The sequence below is a fragment of the Alosa alosa genome, chromosome 11 (assembly GCF_017589495.1).
Source record: "Alosa alosa isolate M-15738 ecotype Scorff River chromosome 11, AALO_Geno_1.1, whole genome shotgun sequence".
Classification (NCBI taxonomy): Eukaryota; Metazoa; Chordata; class Actinopteri; order Clupeiformes; family Clupeidae; genus Alosa; species Alosa alosa.
The window spans coordinates 17,348,270-17,374,248 of NC_063199.1; the positions used below are offsets into that span (position 1 = coordinate 17,348,270).

The 25,979-nt window shown below is 43.6% G+C and overlaps 3 protein-coding genes across 9 annotated transcripts in view; 1 reads left to right on the plus strand and 2 right to left on the minus strand.

Annotated features, from left to right (window-relative positions):
- Nucleotides 1–5,723, minus strand: part of rspry1 (ring finger and SPRY domain containing 1) — an 18,389-nt gene extending 12,666 nt beyond the window's left edge. Inside the window, exons 1-3 of the mRNA XM_048257526.1 lie at nucleotides 5,480–5,723; nucleotides 4,075–4,621; nucleotides 1,240–1,292 (exon numbers count right to left, since the gene is read on the minus strand). Of these exons, the coding sequence (XP_048113483.1) occupies nucleotides 1,240–1,292; nucleotides 4,075–4,439 (418 nt within the window). The 5' untranslated portion in view covers nucleotides 4,440–4,621; nucleotides 5,480–5,723. The remainder of the gene's footprint in view (nucleotides 1–1,239; nucleotides 1,293–4,074; nucleotides 4,622–5,479) is intronic.
- On the plus strand, nucleotides 5,192–15,962 carry psme3ip1 (proteasome activator subunit 3 interacting protein 1). 7 transcript variants are annotated; one of them, XM_048257535.1, is made up of 9 exons: nucleotides 6,477–6,508; nucleotides 7,864–7,933; nucleotides 9,282–9,410; nucleotides 9,523–9,621; nucleotides 10,228–10,349; nucleotides 12,513–12,655; nucleotides 14,213–14,289; nucleotides 14,804–15,013; nucleotides 15,507–15,962. In XM_048257535.1, the coding sequence occupies exons 3-9, from the start codon at nucleotides 9,290–9,292 to the stop codon at nucleotides 15,509–15,511; spliced, it is 777 nt and encodes a 258-aa protein (XP_048113492.1). In that variant the 5' UTR covers nucleotides 6,477–6,508; nucleotides 7,864–7,933; nucleotides 9,282–9,289; the 3' UTR covers nucleotides 15,512–15,962. The 7 variants fall into 7 exon arrangements, with proteins under 7 accessions (XP_048113486.1, XP_048113488.1, XP_048113492.1 ...); XM_048257529.1 differs by lacking the exons at nucleotides 6,477–6,508; nucleotides 15,507–15,962 and adding an exon at nucleotides 5,192–5,454 and having other exon boundaries at nucleotides 14,804–15,417; XM_048257531.1 differs by lacking the exons at nucleotides 6,477–6,508; nucleotides 15,507–15,962 and adding an exon at nucleotides 6,007–6,095 and having other exon boundaries at nucleotides 14,804–15,417.
- A 67-nt stretch (nucleotides 15,963–16,029) lies between these two features.
- cpne2 (copine II) overlaps nucleotides 16,030–25,979 on the minus strand; it is a 41,884-nt gene continuing 31,934 nt past the window's right edge. The window contains exons 15-16 of the mRNA XM_048257527.1: nucleotides 20,288–20,524; nucleotides 16,030–16,560 (exon numbers count right to left, since the gene is read on the minus strand). Coding sequence (XP_048113484.1) covers nucleotides 16,447–16,560; nucleotides 20,288–20,524 — 351 coding nt within the window. The 3' untranslated portion in view covers nucleotides 16,030–16,446. The remainder of the gene's footprint in view (nucleotides 16,561–20,287; nucleotides 20,525–25,979) is intronic.

Sequence of the window (25,979 nt, forward strand, 5' to 3'; positions counted from 1 at the left end):
ATTCTGTGGTGTGGTGTGGTGTGGTGTGGTGTGTGTGTGTGCACTCAACACTACACCACCCCGGGCACCAGGTGGGCACAGGCACAGACACGGGCAGTACAGCTGGCAGGAGGGAGGGAGGGAGGCAGTGAGGGAGCGAGACGAGATAGGCAGAGCTGCAGAGTACCCCATGCCAATCCCTGCCCTCTCTGGGCAGCAGCAGTGAACCCACGGAGGCTCTGGAGGTCACATCGTCGTCATCATCATCATCATCATCATCATCTCGCCCACACGGGGGAAAGGCAGGCGTGCCTTCTGGCTCGGCCTCCGCACAAAGGGGGTGCCACAAGCTCATGCTCGGGTGTCTTGCACAAATAAAGACTATCTATTTATATAATGAGATTAGGGCGTAGGGGTGAATGAAAGGTGAATAAGCCAGGGAGGTTTACAGCACAAGCCGACAGTGGAGGCTCATCGCCAGTCATGAGGAAATAAATCCTCTGAAAACTGACAGGATTCCATTAATGTGCTTTCTCTTCATGGAGGGGATTCGGTCACCGCAGGGTTGTTGTTGTTGTTTTGTGCCAATGCGTGTAGGGGTTTTGTGAGGTAGTCATCCCCTGAGACCACCTCCATTACTGCCTCCTACAGTCCTTATTTAGCTCTGGTTACTCTGTTTTGCATTGCTGTGACCAACATGAAGAAGAACGGCTGACTCGAAAATTCAAACACATTAGAGATAGCCATAGCTTGCCCTGGACAGCTACTCCTACAGAGCCTTAAATCATTTTTTATTTAATAAGAACATCCTGAGGCAATGTAAACACATGCAGGGTTGAAGCTTATCAAAAATAACCAAACAAATAAAAAACAACTGGAAAACACAGCTAGACCAGAGGGGTATTCCAAGAACCTCAGTTGTCAACTGCCTAATAGAAGAACCCTATGGCTTTGTTTAGCAGGGACAACAGAGCCATTAGAAGGTTTGCCAACCTACCCAGGCTTGTCACAAATCCAAGTTCTTAGAATACTCATCGGGAAAGATACAAGACAAACATGACTGAACAATGAGGACAAAGCCTCATTCAGACTGCAACGACTAGCAACAAGGGACCATGTAATGTCGATGTAATCCAGCGATTACAGGTGAAATAACCACTGGCTATGCGAAATGTGGCGTGACAAAGTTATAATAGTTTCTTTTATGCGTATGTGACTAGGGCTTAAGGAGTATTACAGAGGTTTTGTCTCTGCACTCACCTGTCTCTGCCATCTCGTGTAGTGTGATCATGGAGTACGGCGGCTCCTGGTCACTGGAGGACAGATCAAAGAGATAAACGCTCGTTATGAATCACTCAAGAGAAGATCATGTTAAGACAAGCAGCATCTAAGTATTAAGTATATTAAGTATTAAGTATATATACACTCTTTTGATCCCTTGAGGGAAATTTGGTCTCTGCATTTATCCCAATCCGTGAATTAGTGAGACACACTCAGTACACAGTGAACACACAGTGAGGTGAAGCACACACTAATCCATGGCGCAGTGAGCTGCCTTCAACAACAGCGGCGCTCAGGGAGCAGTGAGGGGTTAGGTGCCTTGCTCAAGGGCACTTCAGCTGCTTTCTACTGGTCGGGGTTCGAACCGGCAACCCTCCGGTCACAAGTCCGAAGCGCTAACCAGTAGGCCACGGCTATCTACAAAAAAAATCTAAACAGAATCACACAAATGTTTCTGAATGGAATGGTGTTCAGACCACTAAGCCTCTGTTGCTCATTCTAAACTGTGTAGGAGACCTCATTCTGAATGGAGCGGGTGTTTTCTTGTGTGCAGTAAAACACAAACCATTCAATACACCACATTCTCAATTTTTGCAAGATGTGTCACATGCAAGTCCCCGTGTTGGGGAGAGAGTTACGGCTTCTAAACACAGTTGCGTTCCGTCAACACATGCCAGTGGGTGTTCCCGACGGTAGCTATGCAAATGACTTGAAGTATAACCGTAATTTGATTGGTTGGTGCCATCCATCGATTGGCTAGATTGGCTGGTGCCGTCTGTTGGTGCAGCAACAGCTGAACTTCTCAATGCGAGCGACGGCAGAAACGTGACGCAACGGACCCACAATTCAGTTCGGCAACGGATGACATAAGCCCATGTAAAGTGAATGGGATGCGTCTCCAGCACTGCAACGCACGCAGCTGTGTGTAGAGGCCGTAAGGACAAGAGGAATTATTATGATCTTATTATGGCCTTTGTTATGGTCTTTCTGCACAATGTAGTCTGTACTTTATCTACATACATCTGCCTGTACATTTTGCATGTGGTGTAAAGGGGTAGTCCACCAAGCTTGATGAAAACCTGATGAGATCAGAGAGAAAGAGAAAAAAAAAAGAGAGATCCACTGCTGCTGTCAGTGCCAATCTCTCTCCAGGGCTTGGCCTGGCTATCCGTCTCCCAGACTGAGGTCTGGAACCTGGGCAGTAAATCTGTTCACTAACAGCAGCTCCAGAGCCACCCAGGGGAGACCCTGCCAGAGGCGCACACACACCGCAGGGGCAATTAAGGCCGCGGCGTACACTGTCTGTCTCACACTGTCTGTCTCACACAAACACACACTATTTCTCTCTCTCTCTCTCTCTCACACACACACACACACTTTCTACTGTTCTCTCTCTGGGTTTAAGTCCTCTCTCTCTTACTCTCTCATGCACTGATTCTGGGTTGGGCTAGGTGTGATAACAGTTGGGTGAGCAATACTTTACAAAACATTTGATTTATCCCGTAAGGCATTGAATTAAACGTAATGACCTTTGCTGGTTAATTTAACCAACAAAGGTGGCATATACACAACTCATATCTATATCTATATATCTATATATATATATATATGCCCCACTGTGTTAGTGTGACTGTGTGTGTGACAGGAAGATTAAGTAATAAAAAAAAATCTATCTGAGAAAAAACTGAAATTGAATAAATATCTGGCATGATTAGCGCCATGTTTGCGCAGGCATGATGCAAATGTCAGAAAAAAGCTACTGCAAATCAAGCGTGGGATGCACACATCTGACAGTGGAGCACACAGATGTGACAGATCTCCAGCTCTTGGCCAGTGGATATCAGGCTGCTTCTTTTGCAGGTGTCAGTGTGGGAGGGTGATGGGAGAATGTGTAACAGGAAGAAACAAAAAACACAGGCCAAGAGCGCTTGAATGCAATGCATACGCTTTAAGGAGCTGGTCAGTTGACAAAGCTGTGCTGTTTGGGCAATTCATTTTGAGGAGCTTCCGTGATGTATGTTTGAGAGAGAGAGAGAGAGAGTGTACATGAATGAATGAATAATTTCCCCTTCTTTAAACATGTGAGGGAAGGCTAACGATCTTCATCTCCTGATTTTGCTCTCAACACCCCACTCTCTGCTAGACACAGGCAGCATAGCTCTCAGTGGGTGTGGCTCTGGTGCAGTGGAGTCTCCACGTGCAGAGCACTAAGTGCAGGAGAAACGCAAATATCTCTCCCTCTCTCTCTCACACACACACCCCTGTAGTGCAGTACTGCTTCACTAAGGCTTACAAAATCGCCAAAAAAAAAATGAAGGGTTCCTCTGTTCACTTTCTTAAAGCAACACCAAAGAACTTTCCCTCTGGAGCACCACGCTATTTGTTTATCCAGCACCGGCTTTGCAAATAACGATGTCCATAGACAAGGTAGAATATGTTGCACGATGTCTGATGTATTCGCGACATCAGATTCAAGTCAAATTTGTAGTTTCTTATGTCTCATTCCATCGAACTACAGGTCCGCTACCCGATCTGGAAAACTTACATAGTGCGGTTATAGCCGATAGAGAGCTGTGAAGCGAATGCAGAAGTGCCGTTCACCCTGTTACAAGTTGATGAACCACTGAAACGATTTTGGAAACATTATTTTAAGGTACAAAAAAACTTTTGGTGTTGCTTTAAGCACACCACAGTGCATTAGCTCTAGGACATGGCCTCTTGACACAGGTTAATGTTTGACACAAATTATTCAACAGTGTGCAAGCAAAGCCCAACCTCACAGGCATCTACAGGAATTGTAAAACTCCAACTTACTTGTCAACAAGAGTCCTAATAACGGCTAATGTATCAAGTACTAAGCCGTCAACGTTTGGCTTTTTTCGCCGAGGTTCATGCGGTCCTCGACCGCGTCTGGGCGGCCTAACCGGGTCCCGTGGGCGGCTGCCCCGGGCCTCCGGCGCCTCTACGGTGGTGTGGTCGCCGCGCCTCAGCTGCCTCGGCCCCGGAGCTGATCCATCCTCCACGTCACTGTCCTCTCTGCATACACAGCTGTTCCCCATGGTTCCGGTGGCCCCGAGGGTCTGCCAAAACTGTAGCGTGTGCAGCTGTTCTACGGTGAGTCGCAGAACCCGCGCAAGGCTTCTGCTGGCACAGAATGCAATCCAGGTGGCTACTATCATATCATTTGGAGGATTTGTGGAGGCGTCTGCGGTCGATCCTGCCCGGGCAACCAGTCATGGTGCTACTGGAGGCGGTGATCGGCCGAGCAGAGAGGCACAGTACCAGTAAAGTTAACAAGCATCCTCCAATGAGTCCCAGCTGGGCAGGACACACTTCTGTTGCGGGTTTACACCCAGTAGACCTAAAAAAAACGAGACACGCTCTTTACAATGTCACATTTAACACCGCAGGATAAAGGCAAATGAAGGCAATTCACGTACCGGGTAGTCACAAACACCGTATACATACAAAAAAGTCAGACAGATAGAGGATACACTGAGAAGAGGCGAGACAACAGGAAAACAAAGGCCACATCATATTTGATCAGATTTCTTGGAGTTGCATGACACAAATGTCACAGGAGGATGACACATTTTGTTAAAAATATATAATGAACATTTAAAACACATATGGTTAATTTCGGAAAAATAACCAGCTAACCATCTCTGTAACGTTAGTCTTTAAAGAGCGACATGTTAATTAATTAGAAACCACAAAAGATTAAGGCTAGCTCAGCTTTTGTCACAGGTTGCATTTAAATTAGCAGGCAATAACGTTATCTATCAGTGACATTAGCTTACATAACCATCACTCGTTAGCTAGGTACTGTTAGATCACTTGCTTGGTTAGCAAATGTATAAACCTATATTTCCTCTGTAGTTAAATATCTGTTGCTTGTTTGCCTATCTCGATAAAAGGTAGCTCTTTTAGGTTACCGCTAGGCATCTTCTAAGCCAGTCCGCACCGGCTGGCTTTTGAGCTAAACGAACCAGCTGTAAGGCATCATACCAACTAGTGAACATTTTAACTTACCAATTATTAAAAGAAAAGCAGAGTTGTTCAATTTAGGATTAGCTAATAGTTCAACACCAGAGTCATGCTAAAGCGCTAACGTCAACGATATGAGAAGCCAGTTCCTGTGGAACGAACATTAGCCTAGCGTAAGAGCAAAAGTAGTTGTTTTTTTCTGACAAGGTAAGTAAATAACAATAAACATTACCTTTATAGCAGAGGGACCAATTGTACACAGTGCTCTAGGAATGGCCACCAAAGCCCCCTTCTCCTTTTGTCAGTCCTGAAAATACCACTAGGTCGTTGAATCGGAGTTATCTGGAGTCAACACTCGATCCTTACCCCGTAAACAAGGAGAGATTTCCGGTGTTGCACTATACGAGAAAGGCGGGGATGAGCAAGCTAAATAGGCCTTTCCGACTCCAGGCAATTGTCAGGGAAGTAGCTAACGCTGACATTAACAAATGTGAATGTTACTTATCTTCCCGGTTGCCACAAAAATTATTGGCAGTAAAAAATATATAGATGAGAGAACGAATTAGCGATTAGTCTTGGTAGCCATAGCTGCCACTTGCTCATTCAAAGAAATCCACAAACGTTTGTAATTCCGATATGATACGTCTACAAAAGGAAGCTAATGCTCTGTTATCTACACATTTAACGTTAACCTGAAGCCTGAGCAAAACCAAACCGTAGCTATGATGTCAGTGATACTTTTGTCAACACATGACATAGCCGACATTGTACCTGACTAATCCTGGCAACCACTGCTAACTTACAGACAGCAAAATCATGCTCTCCTCACACGCACACAAAAAACCCTGGTGAGTCAATTTACCTTTAAAGTTAGAGCTGAGAATGCGTATTACTATATTTATTTTACTGATACGGTCCTGCTTAATTCTTGGAAAAAATAGCTTTATTAACATTGCTGTTGCTACTAAATATTATCATCTGTATTTATATTATAATTGTTATTCCCCGTCTGGCTTATTTATACAATGCTCACAGAACAAGGTCCATTGATTTATTACAAGTGAGTTATTCATAAATTATGTTATTTTTACAAGGTCTTCTACATTTTTTGCATACTAGAAAGACAGAAATGGGAAATATATGAACAGATTATGGCCATTTACTTCGTGAAGACATCTCAATTAATTTACGGGAACAGTTTACATAGGTGCATAACTACAGTCGGAACATTTAAACAGTTACACAAGACACTTTGGATGAGGTAAATATGAGGGGCATTTGACTGGTGAGGCATGTATATTCCCCAGTATTTACACACTCGATCGTTTCATTCGGATACAATTGTTAGCGTGTGTTTGTAGTATTGACTAATCCGAATCATGCCTGTAAATGTGCATCAATCAAAATTGTGCGACTGCTGCTGCGTGGATCGTAAGCTCTGGCAGTGGCTAGCTTTGCATCGTTAGCGTTGGCTGGTTGATTTTTGATGTGTTGTGCCTGCTATTCTAGCCGTCTACCAGTAGCCCAGAGTTCCAGTAGCAGCACGTCAACTAATTGGTTTACGTGACACATTTTAGCCTGTCCCTTATGTTCCTCAGTGTTTCTGGTGTAAGTAACATGTATGTGCTAATTCTACATACCATGACAGCTTGGCTTACTAGAGCTAATCGTTCGAAAATGCCATATGCATAATGGACTGTAATGGTATCGTGCTAGCTAGCGAGCTAATATTGGATAGCGTCTTGCTATCATCCATAGCCAGACGTCTTTATCTAACTGAAGCTCTCTTGATATGTGGATGTTTTGTATTATGTTTAAATTGTTTAATGGATTAAATCACAAGTAACGTTAATAATTAGTAATGAGACGACAATCTAATGCAACTCCTGTGTTGCAGCCGAATACTGATACAGAATATCCAGCAATTTATTAATGTTAAGTGAAAGGATTAGTGGTTTACGTAGGTAACGTTAACTGATACAGAATATCCAGCAATTTATTAATGTTAAGTGAAAGGATTAGTGGTTTACGTAGGTAACGTTAACATTACTGCAGCAGCGTAAACACTTAAAACGTATATCTCTTTACCGTAGATGCACAGGACTGCCCCGTGTAATCTGATTATAATTGTCCACTCATTCCTCTCCATTTATGCATTTAGCAGACGCTACTCAAAGTATAGTTCAAAGAGAGAGTAGGTAGATGGAGCGAAGAAAAGGAAGTGAATGGTAAATGCTTGTTAGCTGTGTTGGGTTGTCAGATGTCTACCAAGGATCCTTGATTACTAAAAGCTTCAACCCCATCTGCTTCTACTGCTCTCCCATGCTTTTAGCAAGTTTACTTTTTATTCGATGGTTGGCCTACTCAATGGAATTAAGATGCATGTGTAATGCACGTTTGAGAGAGGCTAGTGTTGCTAACCGTGCTTGTTCACTGGAGGTAGCTTCCCAGTCATCCAGCAGAGGGAAGCATTGCCTAACTGTAGACGGGTTCCTCAAATTCATGTGTACAACTGTAAAGTGATGAGCAAAATCGATTTGTACATTCACTATGCATTGGAACAACATAACTTTAAATATACCGTCAATCTTAATGATGACACATTCTTTTATCCAGATTTACCATTATCCAGATGACCTCATGAAAAGGAGTTCGTTATCTATTTAATCAGCTTGACACCAGTGAGGTAAGATTCTTCTGTATTTACCTCTACAAAGTGAGGGATTGGTACTGGTAAAATGAAGTTCTAAGCCATGTACAAATGATAAACATAACCACGCTTGAAAAAGCTTAAAATTGTACGATGTAGAAAATGCAGCTATCTACTCAGTTGGAGTGGAAAGGTACATTTATTCATACCTAACCATTTAGGTACAGGATGTTAGGTTCAATACAGATTTGTACCGAATGTACCAAATACAGTCTTTATCTGTAATAGAAGTAGGCTTTTTTGCGTGTGGACCATGTTTCAAATACGAGTTCCCACACAAAGATACAAGGAAGTTTATTGTCACATGCCACATGCATATAGTTACTGGATGTAAGAAATGCAGTGAAATTATGTCTGGTGTCAGCCTATTTGTGCATTTATGGGGGGGGTAAAAAGTGCAGTAGAAGAGGGGTTTAGTAGATTAAGTGGCAAGGGCTGCATAAAAAAAAGGCGGGGAGGATTGGGATTGGGGGGCACCAACAAGGAGCACCCAAGAGCAACAGGGGCAAGGAAGAAACTTTGGGCAGATCCACGGCTTAAGGGGCTAACCCAACTGCCAGGGGTCTTGGTGTGTGTGTTGGGGGGATGACAAGAGAGATGGGATGGTGTGCTGTGTATGTGGGGAGAGGGCAGTGTGCAATATGTCATGAGACAATGTGCTGTGTATTGGGGCAGTGTCGCTGTAAGAAGCCTGATGAAATAATGTATGTTGGGGATGTGTGTTGGATGTGTGTTGGAGAAGCTTCCTGATGAAATAATGTGCTGTGTATGTAGGGGAGAGGGGGGGGGGGCAGTGTACTGCAAGTATGGTGAAGGGACTTACTATTGCAAGCAGAGTACTGTATGTATGATGTATGTGAGTGGTGACAGTGAAGATGTGTGTGTGTGTGGGTGGGAGGGGAGTGGACCAGTGACTGTGTGTGTGTGTGGGGTAGGTGGGGGCAGTGTGCTGTAAGTATGTAGAGGATGTGTGTTGGAGAAAATCCTGAAGACAATGTGCTGTGTATGTAGGGGGGGGGGCAGGCAGTGTGCAGCAAGTATGTAGAGAAGGCTTACTGTAGCAAGCAGTACAAACATATATTATGGGACGGACCATATGTCAATTAACGTCATAAACGTCAAAACAAAAGTGAATTTTAGGTTGGCAGTACCCACAGGTTTATTGTACCGAAAATTAACCGAACCGTGACTTCAAAACCGAGGTACACACCGAACCATGATTTTTATGCTACCCAGGGCACCTGCGTACAGTTTAAAAGGATGCCTGCGTACAGTTTAAAATTATGCACATGCTACATTGAGCTGGTCCATCTACTCGCCTCAGGTGCTGAGATGGCAAACACAGGCGGGGTGGACCTTAGCAGGAAATTTGTGTCGGAGTCTGAGCTTGATGAGAAGCGGAAAAAACGTCAGGAGGAGTGGGATAAGGTCCGGAAGCCAGAGGACCCCGAGGGTATGACCGTTCACTTGTAGTTCATATGTCCACCTACTCAGACGGTGCATTCACTGGTTTGATCATGGCTGTGTGTGTGTGTGTGTGTGTGTGTGTGTGATGCGTGATGCAGAGGCCCCCGAGGAGGAGTATGACTCTCGATCATTATTTGAACGACTTCAGGAGCAGAAGGACAAGAAGCAAGAGGAGTATGAGGAGCAGTTCAAATTCAGTGAGTAGTCCGCCCCCCTCCCTGCCCCATCTCCCTCTTCTAACAACCCCATGCCCTCTCTCCTACCCCCCAACCCCATGCCCTCTCTCCTTCTCTGTGGGATATTGACACTCGGATCAAATACACCAGCAGTATTGGCCCCATCTTCTCAGATCTGACCCAGTTATCAGTGTATGTACTTTGTGCACTGCACACCAACATTAGTGGGTGATTACGTGTGCGCAGATGGGAAGAGTGTAATGTTGTTTGTGTGTGTGTGTGTGTGTGTTTGTGTTTGCCCGTCTGAGCAGGAGCAGGTCTGTTATTGTTTGCGCCAATGATGAAAAGACTTTTGGCACCATAACTTATCCCTCAATGTAACAGACCTACTCTTTGTCTCCCTGGTGGCCATCGTTACTTCTCTGCCTTAGCGTTTCTGAGTTACCCTGCGGCCAGTTGGCAGTGATTGCATTGATTGTTATGAAGCTAGACCAGAGGCTCTGAAATGTAGAAATGGTAACATTTTAAATGGTGTAATATAAGTTATCTGTTTAATTGAAGGTTGTGGTGTGAATAAAAGTAGCAGAGGTAAATGAATGATTTGCTTTGACATGTTTCCTCCTGCAGAGAACATGGTAAAAGGCCTGGATGAAGACGAGTCCCACTTCCTGGATGAGGTGTCAAGGCAGCAGTCACTGGTGGAGAAACAGAGGAGAGATGAGGAACGACATGAACTGCAGGAGTACAGGATATCCTTTCAGTCTTCTCATGGTGTTCTCTCTCTTCTCTTGTTCTTCCTCACTCGCGTTCTCTCTCTCTCTCTCTCTCTCTCTCTCTCTCTTCTCTTTCCATCTTTCTCTGTCTCTTTCACTTGCTTTGTCTTACACACACACACACACACACACACACACACACAGTTACTCACACACTCTTTCACGCTTTCTCCATCTGACTTCTTTCTCTCCATCTCTGACAGATACACATTTCTGTGTAGTGGAATCTGTAGTTTGAATCGTTTTTTTTTTTTTGTGAACTTTTCTCTCTCTGCTTTGGCGGTACTCCCACTCTTTGCTTCGTTAAAACCAGAGCTTGTCAGACACCTTCAGCGTCAGGTCAAATCCTCCGACTCCTCCACCTTGTTAGCGCGCTGGCTTTCAAGGAAGCCGAGGCTGGCTCCCCCGAGACCCAGCTCCGTTTCTGGAGCGACCTGTGCGGCAGTTGAGCGCAGACAGGTGATTAACGCTGCTGCCTTTAACATGCTCTTCTCCATGCCGGTCATCCTGTCGCTCACAAGCTGCCTCAAGGTTTTTGCTTCGACAAATTTGAGAGTAGCAATTACAAGAGTGGTAATTATGAAGATCGTGTTAGCGAATGATCCCTTTGAAAAGGCTCATTTGGTTATGGCATGGATGCCATGTTCAAGTTCTCTATGCGTCTAAAAATGGGCTAGTTTTCATTTGATTGCCATATTCCCTTTTGTCATATCCCTTTGCTGTTCTTTAAGCAAAGATTAGCCTAAAAATACCTCACACCTTTTCACTGAGGAGTAAGTTTCCTCCACTTGAAGTCGAGAGAGGAAAACCAGTGATGTAATGCCCATTTGATGTGCACAGATTCACACATGGAAATGTATTCAAAGCTGCTTTGACTCAGAAGCGTGCGACTACTGCGTGGCACTGCACTGCACAGATGATTCCCACATTCGATATAAGCTTGGCAAAGGGTTGCGTCTGTCTGTATCACACAATCCATTGGATCCCGTTGCCATGCCACTGCCACAGGTCTTTTCCCTTTGTACTCGTATCTCTCTCTCACACACACACACACACACACACAGTCTCCTCAGCTCTCTCCATCTTTCTCTTTCTGTGTTTCTTTCTCACACTCACCCCTGCCAATCAGGTATGTCTGCATACAAGACAACATGTGTTGTCGTGGCAACTGCAACGTTCTGAAGCCAGGTTGGAGGATCACACAGCTGAGCTCAACACACACACCTCTTCTGGCAGATTTGCCCTAGTTCAGCAGACTCTGTTGGGCATTGGGTTTTTTTTTTTCTGGGCTTTAAGTGTGTCAGTTTTTTAGGTCAGTGGTTGAAGACCACAGACCCAGAGTCTGTGTTTAGACAGAGGAACTTTCAAAACTACCCACAATCAACACTTTTGCCTACTCATAGGAACCTTTATTGTGTTTTTGGGTGTTTGACAGTGCACACTGTTGGCTTAAAGCATCTGTTGTTTTGCATATGACAGTGCACAATATATTATGAGGAGAAAGGACAAAGAGATACAGCTGGAAACATATTCACTCCATGGCCACACAAATGTTAATTCACATGTCGATAAATAAGTCAGCAAATTAGCTGGTTAATAAGTAAACATGGCATTCATTAAAATTCAAAAGAAACCCTTTAACAGGCGCATCTGTCCATCATGAGTTTTTCCATCTGCATGCGGTGTGTGGGTGGGTGCGGCTATCTGTGTATCTTTGTTGGTCTGTGTATATATGTGTGTGTCTGTGTATCTCTGTGTGTGTGTCTTTGTCTGTGTATCTGTGAATAGGTCTGTTTATCTGTGTGTATGTGTGTGTCTGTATGTGTGTGGGTCTGTGTATATGTATATGTGTGTGGGTCTGTGTATAGGTCTGTTTATCTGTGTTAGTGTGTGCGTGTGTGAGTATCTGCGTGTGTGTGTGTCTGTATGTGTGTGGGTCTGTGTATATGTATATGTGTGTGGGTCTGTGTATAGGTCTGTTTATCTGTGTTATGTAGTATCTGTGTGTGGTCTGTGTGTATAGGTCTGTTTTATCTGTGTTAGTGTGTGCGTGTGTGAGTATCTGCGTGTGTGTATCTGCGCGCGTGTGTGTGTGTGGACGTGGCTCGTCAGTGCTTCCCTTGACTGTGGGCTGGTCACAGTGCCATAAAGAAGCTGGCGTCCTCCAGCAGCGAGAGCCAAAGCCGCAAGGAGCCGGAGAAGAAGGCAGGTTCCAAACCTCCGGAGCATCGCAGTCACCTGTCCCAGGCACACCTGCTGGCCGGGGCCGTCAAGAGGCGCAGGTGAGCAGCACACCTGAGCTCACCTGGGGCTGCACTAGCACAGTATGTTACCAGGCAGGGCTAAACTGGCTTGCTAGCATAGGCACACACACATATACACCTATTATTATATTCCCATCTCTGCCTGCTGGTGTCACACAGGACAGACTTCATGTCGAGACGATAAAGTTTGTAAATCAGCAATGAGGAATATGAATGTTTTCAGAAATGAAGACATTTATACATTAACCAGCTTGTGTGACTGGGCCTAGATATGCAAGTCAGAGTATCCTTCTTAGCCACTGATTCAGTGGTTCTCAGTTCTGTTCATGGGCCACCTGTCTTACTAAACCATCTTCTCAACAGCTCTCTGGCTTAACTGAATATACCTGATTTAGCTGAGAGTGAACATGGCAATTGCATATGACTTTAAATAGGTGTGTAGTGTGCATGGAGCAGGGATAGATGCAGAGCAGATGAGCAGGGAAGAGTGAGGAAACCCTTATGTGACTTTAGGTCTTTCATTAAAGGGACACCAGGCAAGCCTGATGCTTTTTCTCTACGAAACTCCCCCTCGCTCGGTCTGAAGCTCTTTTCCTTTTCTTTGCGTCTTCCGTCAAGGGTTTTCGCTGCTTCTTCGCCGGCTCTGCCATTATACACACGTTTGCAACAATCTCTAGCATTTCGTTAGCCTGCCTCTGTGCTGTAAACTGATCCTGCTTCAGTCGGCAGGTAGGATACACCGAACTTGCAAGTGGGATATTCTTCATATAGGCAGTAGGGGCGGGCGAGAGAGCTTTCATTCGCCCCGTAATGAGTCATTTAACCATATACCGACTTACGAAGATGATTAATTAACACGAAAACGTTGCCTGGTGTTCCCTTTAAATGCCCTGAAAGCACAGGACCAGATGAAGTAGCATTACATTGGACCTATAAAGTATTAGTGTAATGCACTTTACAACCTCATATCACATCTGCCTCACCTTAAGCATGTCTACTAGAACTGTACAGGCATGCAGTGATTGGTTGTTCTTTGCTATTCGAACAGAACTTTCCTGATGATCTAACCGTTCATGCATACAGTCAACATGGTGGCGTAAGTGCCGCAAACCCCCGCATCATGCCACTATCCTGAGTAGTGTTTTGGGGTTTGGTTCTTTGCGTTTGTGCCACAGTAAATTCCTGTGTGGTTTTGGTTGGTTTGAGTTCTTAAGCTGTGGTTCTCAGAGAGGAACATACTACCGGTAAGTCACTTTGTGACAACACATTTGGAAGGCTGGAAGCAGACACATTTTCTGTGTTTTCTTGTTTGTTGGTCTGCCTAATGTACCTGTTCAGGATTATTCAAAATGTACCAGGTTTATTTTCACTAAACTTGGTGTAGCATGGGCCAGTGGAGAATCTGTTTATTTTTGGAACGGCTCTGCCTCATTTAGATACATTTTCAGTAATTTTGCAAAATACAACATTGTACCCTCACCCTCAGCCATTCTAGTTAATTGTGTGTGTGTGTGTGTGGGGGGGGGGGGCTGTTTTCTGTTCCATCTCTGACTGTCTCCTAAATCTCCCATATAGTTCGTCACAGTCGTCGTCAGAGGGAACCAAGAAGCCAAAGGGGGAGGAGTCGGCGGTGGGCAACGGCAGCCAGACAGGTGGGTTGGGATCTGAGCATGCTCAGAGCGGCTTAAGCTGAAGCTGGGCACAGGGGCCTGTGTCAACAACTATGGAGCCCGCACAACGCCATGCCAGCATGATAACCAGGAGTGTGGCTGTCAGACAAAGCAGAGAAATGTAAATATAAACCGTGCAGAGAAAAGCACTAAACTGGGTATATTTCATCATCATTTAGTTGTGATTTGTTGCTATAGCACTCTATATCCAGTCTCTATCAGTGCTGTAAGAGGACATAATTCTGTTTCTGCAAATAGATAACGCATAGACATGATAGTTGACCCAAGGTATTATACAACTAATAGAAAAAAAATCACTCTTTTACTTTGTGTAGCGATGAAGAGCTCTTTGGAATTCTAGTTGGTAAAAGTTGGGATCAATCAAGAGCAAGTGAGTGAGAGTTTCTGTGTGCTTCTCTCTGTGTGTGTGTGTGTGTGTGTGTGTGTTTGTTTGTGTGTGTGTGTGTTTGTTTGTATGTGTGTGTTTTATCCTCAGAGCAGGCGGCTGGAGGAGGAGGAAGTGGAACGGCTAAGCGTGGTGTGGGACCCGTGATGTCTGTTCGAGCAGCAGCACCGGGGGTCGGTGTGGCAGTGACCCAGCCCGGCGTCCTGCACCTGCCCTCAGCGGCGGTGTGCGTGGGCATCCTGCCAGGCCTGGGCGCCTACTCGGGCAGCAGCGACTCCGAGTCGAGCAGCGACAGCGAAGGTAGCGTGGACGGAATGACCTTTCCGATAAAGCGCCACAGACTCTTCAGATAGACGCGCCACACAGTCAGTCACTCACAGGCAATCAGCTAATCAATAACTCCATAAAGTCAACCAATCAATCAAAGCTCCATATGACACAGAATCTGCACCTCTAAGTTACCACACACATCAGCTGTGATACCAGTGGCCTAATGCTCTATAATTAACCAATAAGCTGTGTAGTTCTAAACGTAAATCTCAGAAGCAACAGAGTTCCACATTTTAGTTGTGAGAGTGTGTATGTTCATTTCCAGTTTCACGGTTACGCATGTGTGTGTTCTTGCACGGATAACCTCACTGTATTCCTCGTTCCCTGATTGCCTTATGATAACAATTATTAAAAGCCCTCAGTGGGGATGATTATTCTGTGATTGTCGGCGGTTGTTGCTATGGTGTTTTGCATCTCAAAAACGTGACCCCCTCCCCATCCTCCCATATTACATTTTACACAGTTTAAACCCCCCGGCACCCTAACCTGATGACGATCCCACCCCCCCTGAGGCTTCTGCAGTGGTATTGGCCAAGGGGACTTTGACTGACAGCTCAGGATGGCGGAGAAGACTGCTAACGGTCACGCTAATACCATAACTTCACCCCAATAACATTTAAAACAGATGGCAGATACTGGCCCTGTGAGCTGTGAGGCAAACAGAGTGTCTGTTTTGTTTTTGTTTGTTTATTCCTCTTATTTTTTTAAATAATAAAAATTCTATGACTGCGAGAAAGCTGGAATTTTTATGAATTCTTACCTGAAAGAAATGGACATCTATTATTGTGCTATGAATGGCAGGGGCATATCAGAAGGGGAAAAAAAAAAAAAAAATGTTTGGTGTACGTATGTTTTTGTTTTGTGTCTAAATCAAATCATTGGGAAAAAAGCGGAATTAAATGTACATATAATGTGTTTATATGTGCTTGACTGTATTCATCCATTGTTATGTTAAATAGCCTAGATGAATAGATCAGTTACATATGTTTTCTTTTTCAATTAAAATTTATTGACCTGAGTGGTAACATAAAAGACGGTATAAAATCAATACACCTTGACCAAGGTACCATACAATTTTCACAAATTACATATGCACTACATGATCGGTACATACATTTGTGTTAAATAGTTTGTTTTAAACATAGAACATCTGTATAAAGGTACATTCAAATCCTCTATCTTCTTTACAATTCAGAGGGTGCATTTAGTGTTTCTTAACACTTACACAACAGCTTTCATTTAAATTTAAGGTTTATAAACATGTATTATCAACAAACATTTATTAAATAAAAACATTTATCTTGTCTTTTTAAAAAATCATGCGCTTCATCATAGTTGGTCTTGTTTTTTTATATAATAATATGTAAACAGTGAATACATTTTGGCAACATGCACATTGAACTTCAGGCCTCATCCGGCACTGTGTTGCTAGGCGACAGGTTCCTCTGTTTGAAATACTGTGTGACCTGTTGCGGCAATTCTGCCAACACAGACTTGGCCAAAGTTTCCTTCGGAGCCTTTGAAGACAGAAGAAAAAAACACACACACCTAAACGAAGTGGTCAGGACAAAAACAGCATAAAAAAGACGTCATTGAAAGTTCTGAAAGATTCTTTCATTAAAACAGACTAATGAGAGTATCTGTTACTAGTGTGGAGAAAAAGCTGGCTTGCCTCTCTGACGCTCCGTGCTTTTTCACTAAATGAATTTTAATTTGCTGCCAGCTGGTCGATGCCAAGGTCTGTTGTCTGCTCCCTCCTGCTGCTAAGGGAAGTCACGTGGCATGCAGAACGCCCACTCCCACTCCCACCAAGGCTGCTGTTTACACACGTGCGACTTAGTCTATTTGGCCCATCTCATCAGAACACTGATCAGACCATAGATTAGGAGCCCCACGCGTATTGATCACTGCGCTGCAGAGATGTGAAGGTGGCCGTTTGTCGGCAGACCTGAGACCAAATCAATTGGAGGAATTCTGCCTCAAAGTAGCATAAGGCATTTTAAAGATGAGGACAGACCTTAAAGACTTTACCTCTAAAAACCTCCATCAAGAAAATCTGAATGATAGCTTGAGAGAAAACTTAAAAACTGGCCGTTTAATAGTGCACATCACATCTGCAAAAGAATCTTTTAAAAAACTCAATGGCAATGGTTGTAGTAACCAATACTCTATGGTCTTCTTTAGCCTATAGTTTTCCTGCTAAACAGCAATCTTTTTCTGCCTGAAATTCCTACATGTTATCAATGAGATTTTTGACAGAGCAGAGGAGAGGTGTATAGGCTGATGGGGGTGTCATCATTATGAAGCAGTCCCACATATTGTGGTTAGAGGTGTTTACTGCAGATCCTGTTTACGCCAGATCCAGTGGACCTTATAAAAGTACTGAAGCTCTATTTGGTCACAGTTTTAAAAATCAATACTGCCGCCCAATCTTTCCCAGCTGGAAAACAATACCAGCTTTAGATGTTAGTGTGGCAGTTTCATGGCAGTGAGTGAGGGGTATTCCCAATACATAGTTTAGTGATGGACAAGCTTGGGTAGGTTAACTCAGAATAAGTAGTAAACCTCCTAAAAGAAGAGCTCCAATGCTTTCTTTTGCAAGAGGAATTAAGCCATAGGACCATTATATCAGGATGTTTAAAACTTACTATTAAGTTAACTTGGCCAGGTTTGTCACTAAACCACATACTTGGAATAGCCCCTTGGTACAGTAGGCCTATGTAGTGTGTCTGGAGTTAATTGGGAACAGAGCTAAACTAGGCCAAACTCATTGCTAAGACGCTGGAAACACTGTCATACTGTATGTGTGTTGCATAGTGTTAATTTTATCACCTATTTTTAATTTAGTCTTAGTCTTGTGACGAAATGTCCTTTTTAGTCTTTGTCATATTTAGTCATTCAAATATCATTTTTGTTAGTCAAGTTTTAGTCGACTAAAAGTCTCGTCATTTTAGTCTAGTTTTAGTCAAAAGAAAACTAAAGGTATCTTAGTCTTAGTCAGTTTTAGTCAACACATTTTAGTCTGTTTTTATAACAAATTATTTCTGATTAACAACATTGTGTGTCCACAGGGCTACTCGTCTGTTATAATTACTCATTCTGATTTTTGTCAGTCAGTATGTTTACATGCACAGGTAAGTCGAAGCTACAGTTATAGCTCGGCTGGGATTTGACCATAGACAGTAAAAGATTTGACTGGACCACTGTCATATTCGTAGACCAGTGTTTCTCAAAGTGTGGTCCGGGGATCATTGGTGGTCTGCAAGCTATCCCAAGTGGTCCGCGAGCAGACGTGGTAAAATATAATATAGATGAGTTGTTTGCAATATAACTTGTATCTAAATCCAAACAGTTCTGCAACACTGTCTATGTAAGATATGCCAATTTAAATCATACAGTATGAATCCTCTGACACAATAAGCAAAGTGCAAAAGACAATAAGCAAGGTGGTTCAGTGAGTAGGCCTATTGTGTAGACTAATTATAGGCCACTGTTGAAGTATAGTATAGTTTTTTTTAGCTAGGGTTATTTAAGTGGTCCTGAAACTGAAAGAGTTTGAGAAACACTGTTGTAGGCCAAACTAATAATGTTTTACTCCGCCTCGCTAGATGGCGATATGCTAAAACACAACACATTCCCCAAACAGACTCTCGGCTGTCTTGCTAGCTTAACTTTCCATATTAGCTTACTTGCTAGCAAACTTTGCATCATCAGTCTAACTAGATGAATAGTTGACATTACATGCTGAACATTTTCGTATAGACATTCTGGGGGATGTTAATCTCCGGTTCTGCTCCCACCTACTTGAATGCCCTCATACAGACTTACACTACCTCCAGACCGCTGCGCCCTCTGACGAGCGACGCCTAGCTCTACCACCGGGTACGCTCAAGCCAATCCAAACTTTTCTCATCTGTTGTTCCTCGTTGGTGGAACACACTGCCAGTTCCTACAAGGGCAGGGACATCCTTTTCCACTTTCAAAAAACTCCTGAAGACCCATCTACTCTCATAGCAACACTTACAACAAGTCTTACTGATCCTAGCACTCACCAGCCGTTTTAAACTGACAAGTAACTGCTAAAAACAGCACTCACCGACGCACTTATTCTTACTGTACTCTAATGTTTTTTTTTGAAACTGTCCTAAAATTGTGAGAATTGTTCTAAAACTTACTGTTTACCATGTTGTTAGTCGCTTTGGTTAAAAAAGCGTCAGCCAAATGTAATGTAATGTAATGTAATGTAATGTATGAGAGAAGCTTCAACTTCTGGGTATGTAGCATTGTGGCATAAAGCTTAGGTAGTTAGCTTGCTAACTGGCAGAAATCTCGTGTTCTTGTTCCATGTAGTTTAGGTGTTGCAGCCACAGGGTTGCAGCAGCAGCACGACTAGCCTCCAGGAAAGCTGTTGCGTATAAACTCATTCGAATATTTTAAAAAACATAACAGCTAGATATTCTGTCTTCTCATTTTGTAGACCTAACATGAAGGAGATTTTATCTTAGTTTTTATTTCATGCAAAACATTTTAGTCTCGTCTTTTTCGTCAACAATAATGCATCTTAAGATAGTCTTAGTCTGTTTCAGGACATTACTGCCGCCTCGTCATCGCCTCGCCTTAGTCATGAAAAAAAAAAAAAGGTAGTTGATCTAACATATTTCCTCTCGTCTCGCCTGACCAAATTAACACTGGTGTTGCAGGAGTTTGGTGTTTGTGGAGCACATTTCCATGCATATTCATGCACACCAGTGTTGGGCTGTCCACACCAGGAATGCTTTGGGACTGAGTGAAACTCGTACTGGCACCGAACAGGTGAAAAAAGCATTGGAGAATATTTGTCTGAAGCATAGCTGAAAAGCCCTTTTGGAGCCTGAGAGTTGTGTGGAGCATATGGGTCTGCATCTACACCACATTCCAGTGATTTATAGTTTCCTATCAAAATGTATATTTAAATGCATCATGTGTTCATGACAGGCTTGTAATACGTGTTAATTGCTGTAGTTTCCCACAAATGCATTATTATCAAGAGCAAAATGTCTTCAGAGTGAGTTCAGATTATTACAAGTTAACAACAACAGTATCTCTGAATTACTGAAATACCAAATTCTTATTTGATTCATATTTTGATTATTTCTAACATGTAAAATAATAATCTTGCAAACAAGCAAAGGATAAATAAATTTCCAAATGGTGCACTTACACACAGTAGGCCTAGAAGAGGTGAGGAAAGAAAGCAAAACTTACATCACGGAAGTCTCTGAAGGGGACGAACTGCACGATGTCTCTCACAGCCTCCTCGCCGGTGTAAGAGCGCAGGACACTGCTGTCCCCGTCCAGAAACTCCATGGCAGCGAAGTCGGCGTTCCCCACCCCAATGATGATGATGGACATGGGCAGCTTGGCAGCCTGCACAACGGCGTGGCGTGTGTCGTCCATGTCACTGATCACTCCATCCGTAATGATGAGCAGCGTGAAGTACTGCTGCATGGTCAGAGAGAAAGGCGGACAGAGAGAGAGAGAGAGAGAGAGAAATTAGCATTTTTCCACAAAGACAGTAGCACTACGACTATGAGAACAGCAAGACCTAAAACAGCAATACCTGGCTTAATTCAGGCCTGGCTTAACAGGACCAGGCTTAATTCATGTACATACATAGACACCACACTAATGAACGTACTACGTCCACAAAACATAATTTATTAACATCATAATGTTTTGTTACATATGTATTTCTTGTCTCTGTACAAAGCCCAGGTGGTGTCATTGTACTCGTTTTAATAAATTGCGTGCTTGTTTTACTGAATCGTGTGCACGTTTTACTTAAATCTTTGTTTTGCTCATTTTAATTATTTCGTTCCCACATTTTTATTCACAGGTACTAGGAGAGGCAGCACAACAGATCATTTGGTAAATCTGGAAAGTTTGCCTATTCACACATTGAACGTTCCCCTTGATGAACAAATCAGAAGTCAACATTCTTAAATCACAGAGTGACTTTGTCATTCGACTGCAGTAGCCGGTCTTTTTCTGCGCACAACATTGAACTATTTATCCAGTTCTTAGGGTTAGATTCTTTGAATATTAGGTTGTAGCCTTCTATATTTGGAGAGGTTTAGTATTTGTGTTTTCACAATGACTCACTTCTGACTTAATGATCAAGGTCTACTTTGTATGTGTGGAACATAGTAGCCCAAGTTGGTCTGTTGTGCTGGCCTAGTTTCTGTGAATGCAACAGGAACGAAATAATAAAAACGAGCACACAATGCTATTCAAATGAGCACATGATTTAAGAAAACGAACACGATTTAGTAAAATGAATACGTGTTAGTAAAACAAGTACATGTTTTAGTAAAATGAACGCACATCCTAAAACGTTCTCTCTCTTTATATAAAAAATCTTACAATGACACCTCCTGGGCTCTGTATCTTTGACTTCACTGACAATGCAAATGTAATGTCATGCCAGTAGTCTATTGTAATCTGAATGGTAATCAGAGACACAGACACATACTAATACAATACATGGACAGTCTATGGCTGTGTTAACTACAGCTGCTGAAAGGAGAAAACAGAAGACTGTTGCATCTCATGATGGCATTAGCAAGAGATCATGACAACATTGGTTTGTTCACACCATGCTGATGGGAAAATGCAGATGTTGCGTGCCTCTCATAAGAGACATCGTGGGGGGGGGGGGCAACCAGTGCTGTAATGGGCTGTGTGGTGACCCCCCTCTCATAAAACATGAATGCATCCTGCAGTGTTTTGTCAAATACCCTCCTGCACTTTGCATTGTAATTGTTACAATATAATAACGTAGGCTATTCCAATTAGGATCTCTGCAGAGTGCAGCAGATAAATCTTATTAAGATCTGTGGAGGATCCAACCCATGCTGGGTATGAAAGAGGGGGAGAGTGGGGAGAGTGTGAGAGAGAGATTAAAAGAAGAAAAGGAGGGGGGGGCGGTGTGGTACAACAGGCTACAGCACCCATAACCATGTTCGGGTCCAAGTGCCCACGGGGACCCAGGTTCGAATCCGACCTGCGCTTATTTCCTGAGCCCACCCCATCTCTCTCTCCTACTCACAAAAAGCCCAAAAAAATACTTAAAAAAAAAAAGCAAAGGAAAAGGAAGGAAAAAAGAGCATTTCATGTAATGGCAACCCCCATCTTCACCCTCCCCCTTCAAAAGTGAGCGGGCTTGAGGTTTGGGTGTTGGTGGGAGAAGTGGGATTTGTGCTGCTGCTACTGCTGCTGTCACATTCTCCTCCCCCTTACTCTGTGGTGTTGTGGAGCTCTGTGACACTAATATTTAGTGCAGAGATTTGCACACGCTCAGTGTAGCCTCGCAATACAAATCTTCCCCCAGCTGTGGGGCTGCTGTGTGCACACTGTCGCCTGGCCACACAGCTTTGCCTACTGGGTGTCTCTCCAGGAGAGCTGCAGCAGCAGAACCCTGCTGGAATACACAGACACACTGTGTAGTACACGGAACCATATTCTTGTGTTTGTGTGCTAAATTGGTTTAACACACCTGTTTCAGTCACAACTCCAGGAAATTCAAGTAATTCTGGCAAGAGATTGTGGAACAGCTTTGCATAATGGCAAACATGGTACAAATCATGATTACCATCAACACCAGCACCACCTACAAAATAAAAAAACATCTAAACTATAAATAACCCCACAAATAACAAGGTTACTAAGTAAACGCAGCCGTTTTGGATCATGATGCTGCAGCGGATCTTAATTAGGTAGAGGAGCAAGAGTAGCGGTCACCTCAGCCTCACCCCGCTGGTCGAGGGAGGAGGTGGGGGGGACTGAGTCAGCTGTGTGCATATGGCCCTGTGTGTGTGTGTGTGTGTGTGTGAACTCCGGGCACTTTAGAGTACTCCATATTCATGCGCCACACACACTCATCTGCTGACTACTGCCTTGCGTAACCGACCAAAAGAAACATTATTTCAACCCAACCACAAAAAAAACCTGCTTTCTGTTCATCTAGCGATCCTCAGGGACTTCATGATTATGGAAGAATCAAAGTGATGCTGTACACTCGTGACCTCCCAGATCTTTCTCTTTTCCAAACAAACAGAAACGGGTGTGTAAGAAGCACATGATTCATTGGAGCGAGTGCATTCTGTACTGAAATGTGCACTACAGTAAGACACAAAAAATGAATTCAACTAAGGTACTACAAAATTCGTTAAAGACCTCTCTGTTAGTCTCTGTTTTCCGCTCCAAAACATTGTGACAATAAGTTGACTATGGACCCTTTCAAGAGAGTTCCATTATCAGCATCATAGTTGGCCCCACAAGGCTTCCTTTTTAACATTCCATATGTTATCTTAATGCAGAGGAAGTAGATTGGGGCCCAAATAGAACGTTCAAGCATTGTTTTTGTTTTTATTGTTGAAAGGGTCCATAAAGCTTCATTATTTCTTGATCTTGGGGTAGTTTTACATCTTCCTGCTGATTTTTTAGTGCATCAACCTCCAACACTAGGTAAAGATCACTAGCCGCCTCTGTCTGCAAGAGGATTAACACTTTAAGTCCTTAAAGCTAACACACACACACACACACACACACACACACACACACACACACACACACACAAACACACACACACACACACACACACACACACCCTCTTATACAACAATTGGGTTCTATGGAACTATTTATTTGTTTCTGATTGGCCGAGAGACGTTCCATGAGTTGGAATATCCCTGGACATTTCAACTCAGACTTTGCACAGCTAATAAATCACTCCGCAAAACAATTCGAAGATTTGACACAAGGATACAAGGATACAAGGAAGTTTATTGTCACATGCATATAGTTACTGGAAGTAAGAAATGCAGTGAAATTATGTCTGGTGTCAGCCTATTTGTGCATTTATGGGGGGGGGGGTAAAAAAGTGCAGTAGAAGAGGGGTTTAGTAGATTAAGTGGCAAGGGCTGCATAAGAAAGGTGGGGGAGGATTGGGATTGGGGGGGGGGACAACAAGGAGCACCCAAGAGCAACAGGGGCAAGGAAAAACTCCTGTGTGTATGTGTGTTTTGACGTGTGATGAAATAAAATAAAAAATGTCTGTAGCATAGGGAGAGGGAAATAAAAGTGCTAAAAGTCATGGAGGTGTGTGTGTGTGTGTGTGTGAGAGCAACAGGGGCAAGGAAAAACTCCCTTACCAAGGAAGAAACCTTGAGCAGATCCACGGCTCAAGGGGCTAACCCAACTGCCAGGGGTCTTGGTGTGTGTGTTGGGGGGATGACAGGGGAGATGGGATAGTGTGCTGTGTATGTGGGGAGAGGGCAGTGTGCAATATGTGTGTTGGAGAAGCTTCCTGAAGGGGGGCAGTGTGCTGTAAGTATGTTGGGGATGTGTGTTGGAGAAGCTTCCTGATGAAATAATGTGCTGTGTAGGTAGGGGAGGGGGGGGGGCAGTGTACTGCTAGTATGGTGAAGGGACTTACTATTGCAAGCAGAGTACTGTATGTATTATGTATGTGAGTGATGACAGTGAAGATGTGTGTGTGGGCGGGAGGGGAGTAGAGCAGTGACTGTGTGTGTGTGTGTGTGTGTGGGTAGGTGGGGGCAGTGTGCTGTAAGTATGTAGAGGATGTGTGTTGGAGAAGATCCTGAAGACAATGTGCTGTGTATGTAGGGAGGGGGGGCGGGCAGTGTGCAGCAAGTATGTAGAGGAGGCTTACTGTAGCAAGCAGTGTGCTGTATGTATGTGAGGTGATGACTGACAGTGATGATGTAAGTGTGTGTGTTTTTTGTGTGTGTGTTGGGGATGGAGGTGGGGTGGGGGGTAGAAAGGCTAGGCAATCAAGGACATGGGTAGATGGAGGAGAAATCCAAAATAATAAATAAAAAGTTCTATGGAGATGTGCAAAAGTTGGAGAAAGTCAGATATGTGTGCGCGTGTGTGTGTGTGTGTTTTGACGTGTGATGAAATAAGAAAATAAATAAAACGTCTGTAGCATAGGGAGAGGGATGTAAAAGTCTTGTAGGTGTGTGTGTGTGTGTGTGGGGGGGGGGGGGTCATGAGTGCTGAGGAGTGAAAGAGTGCAAAGTCAGTATAGTGTGAGTTCAGAGTTGGGAAATGTTTGAGAGTGCTGAGGAGTGAATGTGTGCAAAGTCAGTATAGTGTGAGTTCAGAGTTCGGATGGCCTGGGGATAAAAACTGAGTCTCTCAGTTCTGGCTTTGTGACTACATAGGCGTCTTCTTGATTTCAGCGGTAGGAATAATCCATTGTTAGGATGAGAAGAGTCCTTCAGAATCTTTTGGGCTCTTAGGAGTACTCTTCTGGAATAGATATCTTGTAGAGCAGGGAGTTGAGTTCTTATAGTACGTTCAGCTGAGCGCACTACTCTCTGCAGAGTACTACAATCTCTAACTGTGGAGTTCCCATACCAGGTGATGATGCTACCAGTTAGAACACTCTCAACCGCTGAAGTGTAGAAGGCCTTCATGATGGATGTAGAAGGAAGTAGAGTCGTTGTCTGGACTTCTTTAGAACATATTGAGTGTTAACAGTCCATGTTAAGTCTTCAGTAATGTGGACACCAAGGTATTTAAAACTTGTGACTCTCTCTACAGGTTGCCCGCTGATCATTAGTGGGGTGTAACTGTAGTTCTGCTGCTTCCTTCTGTAATCCACTACCATTTCCTTGGTTTTATTGATATTCAGTGTCAAGCTGTTAGATTGACACCACTGTGCCACCTCATCAACCTGATCCTGAGCTGTAGAGCTGTTCATTGTTGTTACTAATCAGGCCCAAGATCACTGTCATCTGCAAACTTGATGATGGAGGTATGACTACTGTTGGCTTTGCAGTCATGTGTGTAGATGTTGTACAGCAGTGGACTCAAAACACAGCCTTGGGGAGCACCAGTGCTGATGGTTAATGAGTCAGATGTCAGACCC